The sequence below is a fragment of the Elephantulus edwardii genome, unplaced genomic scaffold (assembly GCF_000299155.1).
Source record: "Elephantulus edwardii isolate Elephantulus edwardi_28Jun2011 unplaced genomic scaffold, EleEdw1.0 scaffold00184, whole genome shotgun sequence".
NCBI classification, from domain to species: Eukaryota; Metazoa; Chordata; class Mammalia; order Macroscelidea; family Macroscelididae; genus Elephantulus; species Elephantulus edwardii.
This window is the reverse complement of record NW_006399934.1, coordinates 4,857,931-4,869,901: the sequence shown is the minus strand read 5'-3', so window position 1 is coordinate 4,869,901 and position 11,971 is coordinate 4,857,931. Positions and strand designations below refer to the sequence as shown.

General features: G+C 35.6%; 1 protein-coding gene across 1 annotated transcript; it reads left to right on the top strand.

Moving 5' to 3' along the window:
• Positions 1–3,911: 3,911 nt before the first annotated feature.
• Positions 3,912–4,850, top strand: LOC102849676 (olfactory receptor 14J1-like). The gene has a single exon (XM_006896298.1). The coding sequence runs from the start codon at positions 3,912–3,914 to the stop codon at positions 4,848–4,850; it is 939 nt and encodes a 312-aa protein (XP_006896360.1).
• The last annotated feature ends 7,121 nt before the right edge of the window (positions 4,851–11,971 follow it).

Here is an 11,971-nt window from a genome sequence, read left to right as displayed (position 1 = left end):
TATATTCATTAAAAATATGTCTATTCAAGTGTATAATTTGGTGAGGATGGCACAGAACAGGGGTTTAAATCTGTTGTTCATAGGATAGCAAATTGCTTTGTTATTTATTTTTGGTTACAACAAATAATTCTCTTTATATTTTTCAAATAAAGACCAAAAACTTGTAGGTTTAGGGTTTTCTTGACTATAATTCACATCAAAACTTATATATATATACACATATAACAAAAAAACAAAAAAAACTTATGTACTTATGTATAAGATATAGAAGAGAACAGTAAGCTAGGAGGACTCATTGTGATAGGAAACATGTTATCCCATTTTATTGTTGTTGCAGACTGAGGGTAAAGTATTTTTTATAATTATTAATAATGAGAGAGACAGCCAGGAATGAGATCCAGCAGAGAGCATGAAAAACAGGGGGCCAGAAGTTCAGACTAAAGACCCCTATTCCAGCTTCCCTGTTTCTTTATTCAAAATTATCAGGAAGTAAATCACAAAGAGAATTCAATGCAAATGAAGCCACGATCTTTCTATTGAAAACCTTCCTCCTTTCTCAGGAAGGAGGGGTCAGCAAATACAATGCAAGAATCCCAGTAAACCAGTAGGGATTGCCTTGGTGCCTCAGGATGAATTCTAACTTGAACTGTGTCTCCCTCACATCTTGAGATAGCATTCAGTTTATTACAAGTATTTAGTCATGGCTTCCCATATATTGTTACAATTTTTCTGTTATTTGTTTGATTATACATTACAGGATAGAAAATATATGTTCTTTGTTCCATTACATACTCAATGTTTTCCCAATTTTGTTCCCATATTTTAACAATTTATCTTTTATCTTTGACATATAAAGGATCTTACATCTCTTATAAGCCAAAACAACAACAAACTAGAAAACAGAAAATGGTGTCATACTTTTCATCTATGATTATTGCACAAATAAAGCTTTGATCGGGAAAATGAGACTTGCATAGCTATCCTATGAACAACAAATCTGAATCTCACTCCTTCCAGTGCCATCCTTACCATCTCTGATATACTTGAAAACATATATTTTTATTTCTGCTTCTATGAGCTTAATATATTGTCAATAGCACCTACCAACAACAAAAACAAAGGATTATCTGAATAGTAAACCAATTAAATTCTTCATATAGTAAGTTTTCTAATGTTTGAAAAACAACAATATTCACCTCAAACTATAATAAAGTCATGGAATTTTGAGTGCCCCTTTTGTTACAAAGTAGTAACTAAATTGGAGAAAAAGAAATAGTAGGATTTAAAAACCAAAATCAACATAAAACTCTAAGTCAATGCTCAAAGTAGAAAACTAGGACAGTTTTCTGGAATTTAGTTCAAGAAGGAAAGTTACCATCTTTACTATTATAAATAAGAAAGTAGAAAGAGATTAGGTATTGTCTTGAATTTTATAATTATCATAATATTGTAAAGAAAGAGAAAACATATTCTGATATGGTATTTAAATACCAGAGAATGACACATTCTAAGGGATTTTATTTTACTGTTTCTGCATGTATTAAAGATTAAAATGGCAACTAGTGAATTAAATAGATCAGATATTTATATTCTATATTGCATTTATGAATCACATAGAGATTGTAAGTAAAATTAACATTATTTATGTATTTCAATGTGTGAAGCTAAGTTGATTAATATGATATTAATGTTAGGTGTCATCAAGTGAAATCTGACTCATAGCAAACCTTTGTACAACAGAATAAAAACTGCTTTGTCCTCTGCTATGCTCACAATCACTACTATGCCTGAACCCACCACTGAAGCCACTGTGAAGATCCATTTCAGTAAATGTTTTCCTCTTTTTCACTGACCATCTATTTCCTAGCAATAAGGTCAAACAATATGAAAGAAGTCTCTCCATTCTATCGTTGTTGCTGCTATTAAGTACTGTCTGAATGGACTCGTAGCTGATCCTCCAGGGGATTTTCTTTGGCAGTAAATTACACAGGAGGAGATTTCTCTCACAGAGTAGTTGATGGATTAGAACCTTGTGCTGTTGGATTCAGTGCAATTTCTTACCACTAAGGCACCAGAGCTCTGCTACTATTCTTTCAGTAGTAGATATGACTTAATGGAAAGAAGAAAGACAGACACTTATGAGTAATTCATACACTGTTTTCATGTGTAGAGAATGAAATCTATTTTATTGAATGCAGGGTAGAAAAAGAAGCACCAATTTCCTGTTCTTACAGAAATGAAAGTTATTATAAACCTCAAAGTCTCACTCAATCTACAGAGTTACAAAAGAAGGTGTCTAAAAATGTTACTTCAATTTTTTTAGAAAAAGGGGGGAAAGAAGGTATCTAATTGAGTAAATGTGCTGTTAAAATCTACCGAAGCACGAAGTGTTATCTTTAATGTGTTAACACAACTACACATATACATGACTATCAAGTGCTTAATTAAAATATTGTCTAGACATGGAATTAAGTTAGCAAAACGTTTCTAAGGTTCTTGTTGAATTATTTGTATTCTTTTTTTTTTTTTTATTCTTTCATAAAGTAGAAACCAATTTGACCATCCTAACCACATATTTTAGATTTTGTCTTACTTTATAGGGAAAAGCATTGACTTTCATTTCATTTCATTTCATTCAATGACAAAAAAATAGTTGTATCTCACTGTTGCTTTAAATTTTGTCAAGAAGGAAACATATATTTGTCATTGTGCTTACTAATAATATTATTTCCTTTTTGAAAAATGGAATTTTAAAAAATCTGTCCTTTTATTGTTTTTACTAGGAATTTAGAAATTTAAAGATTTTATATTTTACCATAAAAATAATAATTACAGGGTGGCCTAGCGGCAAGAAACTGTACTATAATCTCAGTTCAAATCGTGCAGTTCAAATCCACCAGATCTTCTGCTGGAGTAGGAGGGGCAATCTCCTCCTGTACCAATCAGATCTGATATGACGGTACCCACACAAAAATGATAAAGAAGTTAAAAATAATAATATATTTGAATTACTGCATAAATAATGTCAATGTGATATATGTTTATAATTTTCCTTATTCAATATACTCCACGCTAGAAAAAAATAGGAACTTAACAATCTCATAAAAATTATAAAATAGAACGATGATAGTAAAGTATATGAATATACAGAAAATGTAACTTGAAATAATCATTCTTCTCAAACTTATTCATAAGTATGCATCTGTATATGAATGGAATAACATTTTTAATATTTAAAGTTAAACATTTTCTATTAGCCATAGGTAAAATTGCATCTATTTTATCAAATCACAAATAATTTCATATTCTTCCTTATTCAATCCTTCTATGATTGTGTCAAAATCATTTAAGATTGTTCAATATAATTGTTATATAACATGGTTATTTGCAATGATGATGAAGGGATCCTAATTTTTTCCCTTCACTCAGTAGGTGTTTTACGTTGCTGAGTATTAAAAAATTTCTTTCTTTGCATTTCCAGCTTGTCTTACAGTTTTCTAATCCCACTTCTTGTCTGCACTGGTAACACTGAATTTTTAGGTGACAAGCACGTGGTCTTTTGCAAAATAAAGGAAAGTATGAACATTGTGGCAGCCTTGGAGTTCTTTGGATCCAGGAATGACAAGAGCAGCAAGAAGATTACCACCGCTAACTGTGGACAAAACTAATAACTTTGATTCTGCACTTCATGTTTATATTAACCACAAGAACATCTTTTTTAGCTCAGGAAATTACTGTTGTATTTTCAATATACTTTCAATATCCTTTAATTTTAGAGTACTCATGATCCACATTTTTCTATCCCCTTCCAAGTCTAGCTACCCTACAAAACTAAGTCTACAATTAAAAAATTAAAAAATAGACAACAAAACATGGGTTGTTCCTAGTAATCTTGGAAATAGAGAAATAATATGACTAATTTCACTACAATAAGTGGATTTCTTCTCATGATTTCTTCTAGCAATCCTGAGATGGAAATCCTACATGCTTCTTTGTTTTTGGTCTTATATTTAGTGGCTTTCACTGGTAATATTCTCATTATCACTGTAACTTCCATGGACAACAGTCTATATTCACCTATGTATTTCTTCCTGAAACACCTCTCCTTTTTGGATCTATGCTACATTACTGTGACTGTACCAAGGTCTATTTGCACCTCTTTCATGCACAGTAGTAATATTTCCTTCTGGGAATGTGTATTACAGTGTTTTGCATTCACTGTCTGTGGTTGTGCTGAAATGGCTATGCTCACAGTAATGTCCTATGACCGCTATGTGGCCATTTGCATTCCACTGCATTATGAAATCATTGTGGATGTCAGCACTTGTGTTCATGGAATCTTAGCTGTCTGGATGGGTGGGGTCATCTCCGGAGTCATGCACACAGCTGCTACCTTCTCTATCCACTTCTGCGGTCCCAATATCATTCACCAGTTTTTCTGTGATGTCCCTGAACTCCTAAAGCTCTCTTGTTCCAACGACTATCTCGGTGAGCTTGGGGTCATTGTCTTCTTGTCTTTGGTGGCATTTCTTTGCTTCCTCTTTATTGGTCTTTCTTACATACGTATATTTTCTACTGTACTAAGGATCCCTTCCATTAAGGGTAGATCCAAAGCCTTTTCAACATGCCTCCCCCATCTAGGTGTTGTTATATTATTTGTATCTAGCAGTTTTTTTGAGTTTCTAAAGCCACCTTCTGACTCTCCAACTGCACTAGACTTTTTGCTCACTCTGTTTTACACAGTTATGCCTCCAACACTCAATCCAATGATCTATAGCTTGAGAAACAAAGCCATGATGGCAGCTCTAAGAAAGGTTTTTAAAGGAAGAAAAGTCACCATGTTTTGTTGAGACATATCTATTTATTAATTCCTGGCTAAGAGATAAGTTCAAAATATAGTGGGAAAATATTATATATACAAAACAAGAAATGAATATTAAATAAAAAATCATTGTAGTGAAAATTTTCATTTGAATAAAATATCACTAGGCATACAAATATTGAACAGTAAAGTCACATGTAAATTGTTGTTGTTGTTGTTGATTGCCATCTAGTTGAGCATGACTCATAGCGGCCCCATGAGTTCCTAAGAGTTTCCGGGGGCATGTTGTTTAGGAAATGGATGCCACTCCTGCTTCCAAAGCTGTCATAGAATATTTTTGGTTGAGTCACCTGCGATGTATAGCGACCCCCATGTACAGCAGCTCTGAACCCTTCCCTGTCCTGAGCCAGTCTCACTAATTCTGACATACCAACCCCCACTGCCCCAGTCACTGTATCAATCTATCTCATCCAGTGTCCTCTCCTGCACTGTTCGTCCACCCTTCTGAGCATGGACGGATCTCTCCAGGCCACGTGCTTAAAGTAAGTGAGGTGGAGCTTCAAAATCCTAGCCTCTAAGGAGAGACTTGGTTTCACCTTCTCCAAGACAGACCGATTTGTTTTCTTGGCAGTCCATGATGTGTTAAAGACTCTTCTCCAGCACAAATTACTCTGGCAAAATCAAATCCCACTCCGTAAAATGAGGTGTAGTAAAAGAATGTAAATTTCCCTTAAAGAATCCAGTGAATTTCTCACCCCAGCATCTCATTTCATATCAAGATGATGAAAAACTTCAGTTAATGAAAATATTTTCTCACTTTTGTTAAAGTTATGCTAGACTATGGAGTATTCATACGGAGTACTCATGGTATCCATATATTAGTGAGAGCCACTTGTCTCCCAATGTCATCATTCCATTTAGTGATCCATTAAGGATCTTTGAACTTCTCAGAACTTCAATCAGTAATATACAAGAGGTACTCCAGAAATGTCTCAATATACTATTTATATGGCCTCTTCAGATGCAATATATTACATTGCCACTCATGCAAGATGGGATGTTTAAACACTATAACAATTTAATAGCCTCTAAAATATGTTCCTAAATGTGTTTTATAATTTATATACGAATGAATAAAATAAAAAATAGAAAAATTTCTTACATAATGATCGAACTATATGAAGTGATAAAATAATAAAAAGTATGTTGAGTCACAAAAGATAAAGTAAGGGTTGACAACTTGTCTAATAACAGTTCCATAAGAATATCTTGAACTCTCTCTCACTGTTATGCTTTCAACACTCAATCTAATGATCTAGTGGAGCCCATTGCTACAGCCACTGTATCGATCCATTGTTTTGAATACCTTCCTCTCTTTCATGGACCCTCTTTTCCCAAATGTTGGCTCTTCTTAACAACATGACCAAAGTGTGAGAGATAAAGTTACACCTTCCTTTTGTAAATGGGCCACAGGAAATATTTAGAAAATTGATTACTAAAGAGCATTTAAGAACCTATAAATTAATAAAGGTAAATCTTCATGTTTCAGAATTATAATTAGTGAATTTATTTCATTCACTCTCATTGCTGTAGAATAGAAACCAACTTAAAATTGCTTTCTGAGGCTGTAATTCTCATGGAAAGAGATTTACAATCTTCCTAGGATTGCTGGTGAATTCAAACAACCATTGAGGTGTGGCTGTTAGGTCGGTCAGAAGCACAACTCTCTACTGACTATGCCACCACAGTTTCTTGGTTAGTAAATATAAAATGAATTCACAAGCATTTATATAATATTAAGATTGTGTAACAAAAGAAAAATATAAGTTGTTAATTGTGATTGTTGTTAGGTGCTGTCAAGTTGACTACAACTCCTAGTGACCCTATGTACAGTGTATCTGAACTTGGTTCTCTCCTGTGCCATCCTCATCAATCTTGATACACTGGAGCCCATTTCCATAGTTACTATCAGTATGTCTTGTTGACGGTCTTCCTCTCTTTCTCTGACTCTCTTCCTTTCTAAGCATGGTGTATTTTCCCAGGGATTGGACCCTCTGAACAACATGTCCAAAGTATGTGAGAAAGATTTACCCTCCTTGCCTACAAGGAGCACTCTGGTTATTCTTTCTGCAAGATACTTTTTTCTCTTGGAAATTCAATACTCTTCTTCAACAATACAATTTAAAGGCCTCTATTCTTCTTCTGTCATATTTATTCATTGTCCAACTTTCAGATGCATAGCAAGTAACTGAAAAGACCATGACTTGAATCAGGTGACCTTAGTCTTTAAACTGACACCGTTGCCCTTTAGAACCTTAGAGTGGTCCTTGACACCATATTTTCCCAGTGTAACATGTCTTTTGATCTCTTAACTTCTGATACCATGCAAGATGAAATTGTTGATCACTTAAATCTTTTCTTCATCTATCATGATGTTACCTATTGGCCCAGTGGTGAGACATTTTGTTTTCCTGATGTTGAAATGAAATACCTATTGAAAGCTGTAGTCTTTGATCTTCTGCTACGAACATGTCAGGTTTTCCTTTATTTCAGCAAACAAGGTTGGGTCATCTGCATAAAGCAGGTTTTTGATGAATCTTCCTCTGAACCTGATAAAATATTTTACTTCATAAAGTCCAGCTTCTCAAATGATTTGCTCAGTCACAGGAAAACTTAATTCTTTTGCTTTTTAATTTAGTTCTAAACCTACTGGAAAATAATTTTGTCTGTGGCGTGAGATACAGGTCATCAATCATTTTGTTCATCAAATCTCAAATTCAAACTCATTGCTGTGAACTTGGAACTGAGTCATAGTTGACCCTAGTGCAAAGTTTCACTCACTCATTCATTCACTTGTTAATTCATTGCTGTTGAATAAGAACAGACTCATAGCTACCCTTCCAATGAATTTTCAGAGGCTGTAAATTTCTTGGCAAGAGATAATCCATCTTTATTCCACTAAGCTCTAGTGGATTCAAACTGCCAGAAAAGTGTCATCTTTGGATTAATAGTATAACTTCCTATGGACTGTGTCACCAGAGCTCCATATCTTATTTTACTTGTGTTGTGTTGTTGTTGTGTACTATAGAGTTGGAACTGACCCATAGCTAACACTCTGGTGGTTTTTTAAAGGCAGTTAAATGCACAGGAGGAAATTGACCATCTTTCTCCCATGGAGCATCTGGTGGCCTCGAACTTTGTGCCTTTGGGATTGCAGCCCAGCTTATTGCCACTAGGCCACCAGAGTTCCTATTTTGTAAGATCAGTAACTTATTAATCATAAATAATGTTTGCAAAAAACAAAAAATCATTATACACATGAATCTCATCTGATAGAATACATAAGAATCAAATCTGCTACATTTATGGAAAAAGTACAGAAGCTCAAAATCATCAATCAGAGCAAAGCTAAGGCTAACTGTGAAAGAGACCAGCAATTCCTCACATACAAACTCAAGTTTAGTCCAAAGAAAATTAAAACAGGTCCACGAGAGCCAAAATATGACTTCGAGGATATTCCAGCGTAATTAAAGACAATCTGAACACTAATAACCTCAAGGACATCATTAAAATAAAGAGCAAAAGATACATAAAAAGACAGAAAAGAAAGTAAAAACCAAAACTGATGTCACAAGAGACTCTGAAATTGACTGTAGAATGTAGGAAAATGTAATATGAAAAGGTGAAGTAAGGACTGAACAGAGGTGTTCAAAGGGCAGTACAAGAAGACAAAACAAGTATTATAATAAAATAGATAAAGACAGAAATTGTTGTGAGAATGGGTCTGTCCCTTGAGAAGAACATTACAGCTAAAAACCAGAAAGTCAATGTAAAAGAAGACCTTCAAGGTTTAGAGCTCCTATTTTATTTATGTGGCTATTTAATTTTATTAGCATTATTAGCTGATAAATATCCTTTCCCTTTTTAATTGTATTTATATTTCTATTATAAATTGTTGTTGTTATGTTTCCTTGAATTAGAATTAACTCAAATCTGACCCTCCAGTGATTTTCAGATTTGTGAATTGTTGTTGTTGTTGCTATGTGCCGTCGAGTCGCTTGCAACTCATAGCGAACCTATGTACGACAGCCCTAAACTCTGCTCTGTCCTGTGCCAACTGTACTGTCTCCGACACACCCTCCCGATTACCACAGTCACTGAATCAATCCACCTTATAAAGGGCCTTCCCCTCCTGCACTGTCCCTCCACCCTACCAAGGATGATGACCCTCTCCAAGGACCTGTCCCTCCTTACAACATGTCCAAATTATGTTAGATGGAGCCTCAGAATCCTTGCCTCCAAGGAGCCACCCGGTTTAACCCTCTCCAGTATGTATCTGTTTTCTTAGCAGTCTGTGGTACCATAAATACTCTTCTCCAGCACCACAACTCAAAGTCATAAATTCTCCTTCTATCCTCGCTAGTCATTGTCCAGCTCTCTGATGCATAACAACTGATTGCAAAAACCATGGCCTGTATCAAACACCTTAGTCTCCAGAGAGACACCATTGCTCTTCAGTACTTTGGAGAGGTCCCTAACAGCAGACTTTCGCATCCAATATGTCTTTTAATTTCCTAGCTACTGGTGCCAGTTGACTGTGGTGCCAAGCAAACTAAAGCTGTGTACAATCTCAATCTCTTCACCATCCATCCTGATGCTGCCAATTGGTCCAGTGGTGAGAATCTTTGTCTTCTTGACATTGAGCCTCAATCCATATTGGAGGCTGCAGTCTTTGACCCTCTGCAGCAAGTGCTTCAGGTGCTCCTCAGCTTCAGCAAGCAGGGTTGTGTCATCTGCATAACGCAGATTGTTCATGAATCTTCCACCAATTCTGACACCACACTTCTCCTCATAGAGCCTAGCCTCCCAGATAATCCGCTCTGCATTGAAAGGTATGGAGAAAGGATACATCCCTGCCGTACGCCCTTCCCAATTTTGAATAGCCTTTCCTAATAATATTCCCAAAGTATGTGAGATGATACTTTGTCATCTTTGCCTCTAAAAAGTATTGTGGATGTACTTTCTCCAAGACATATCTGTTTATTCTTTTGATAATTCATGGAATATTTACTACTCTTCTCCAACACCACAGCTCAAAGGCTTCAATCTTCCTCCTGACATCCTTATTTATTGCCCAGCTATCTGATACATAGAAAATTATTTAAAAGACTATGGCCAGAGTCAGGTGCACCTTAGTCTTCAAACTGACGTTTATTGCTCCTCAGTAATTTGGAAATATCTGTACCATTAAACTTTCCCAGTGCAATATATCACCTGATCTCCTGATTGCTGATACCACACCAATGGTGTTGATTATGGATCCAATTAAGATTAAATCGTTGACAGTTTCAACTTTTTCTCTATCATGATGGTATATAGTAGTCAAATGGTGAGAATCTTTATTTTCTTGATGTTGAGATGTAATCCATATTGAAGGCTATAATCTTTGGTCTTGCTTCAAGTTCTCCTTGCTTCCAGCAAGTAAGGTTGTGTCATCTTCATAATGCACATTTTTTTATGAGTCTTCCTCCAACCCTAATACCACATTCTTCCTCATAAAGTCTATCTTCTTGAATGATTCACTGGGCATACAGATCAAATAAGTATGAAGAAATGATACAATCCTGCTACATATCTTTCTTAATTTTAAACATGCGGTGTTCTCTTGCTCTGTTCAGACAATAGTTAAAACTAGAAAACTGTCTGCAAAAAATGGAAACAAGATACATACTTCTCATCATGTACAAAAACTAACTCAAGGTAGGTAAAAAATATAGGAGCTAACCTTAAAATTATGAGAATTATCAGGGAAGACATAGGAATTAATTTAATATAAATTTCATCCTCAAAATGCATTGATTCAGTAACTGCTACAATGCACTTGAGTGTGTCAAAAAGTGTGAGAATTGCACAGGATAGGACAGGGAACCTAATAACAATAGTCCTAATAAAGTAGCACTCAAGAAATACAGACATATACCATTGCTCAAATATGATATGGAACTCTTTAAAATCCTAAAGAACAAGTGAATCAATTTAAAAATTAAGTTGCTCCTGATCAAAACCATAATATTCTCAACTGATACATTTGTAAATAAAATGTATTTGGACAATAAATAAGGAATATTGAGAAGAACTGTTATCTTTGAATCGAAAAGTTCAATTAAAATTGATATCTTTGCAATAAAGAAATATACCATGGATTGTCAAAAGGAAAAACAGGTCTCGAAATAAGTTCAGTTAGAGGTCTCCTTAAAAATTAAGTAATAATTTTTTCACACACGTATTTTTAAAAGGTGCCAGTGTTTTGAGGGGGTATCATCTTTCAAAAGGTGGTGGGATAATGAAAGAGTGGAAGACCTTCAATGAAGTGGATTAACACTGTGACTGCAACAATGGGTTTAAGCACAGTAGAGATTGTGGGAATGGCACAAGATAGGCAAGGTTTGAGTCTGTTATTCATGTTGTTGTTATGTGTTGTCAAGTCGCCTGTGACTCATAGTGATCCTATGTACAACAGCCTTAAACCCTGCTCTATCCTTTGCTGCAGAGGGTCAAGGACTGCAGCCTTCAATATGGACTGAGGCTCAATATCAAGAAGACAAAGATTCTCAACACTGGACCAGTTGGCAGCATCAGGATGGATGGTGAAGAGATTGAGATTGTTCACAGCTTTAGTTTGCTTGGCTCCACAGTCAACACTCTCAGCACCAGCAGCCAGGGAATTAAAAGACGTATTGCAATGGGAAAGTCTGCTGTTAGGGACCTCTCCAAAGTACTGAAGAGCAATGGTGTCACTCTGGAGACTAAGGGGCATCTGATACAGGCCATGGTCTTTCCAATCACTTGTTATGCATCAGAGAGTTAGTCAATGAGTAGAGAAGATAGAAGGAGAATTGATGCCTTTGAGCTGTGGTGCTGGAGAAGAGTATTGAATGTACTATGGACTGCCAAGAAAACAAACAGTTTCATCCTGGAGAGGGTTAAACTAAACCAGGCTACTCCTTGGAGGCAAGGATTCTGGGGCTTCATCTGACATACTTTGGACATGTTGTAAGGGGGGACTGGTACTTGGAGAGGGACATCATGCTTGGAAGGATGGAGGGACAGCGCAGGAGGGGAAGACCCTCTATGAGGTGGATTGATGCA

Bases quoted from the DNA above. Each gene is read 5' to 3' on its own strand.
- LOC102849676 (XM_006896298.1), top strand. From the start codon at position 3,912: ATGACTAATTTCACTACAATAAGTGGATTTCTTCTCATGATTTCTTCT.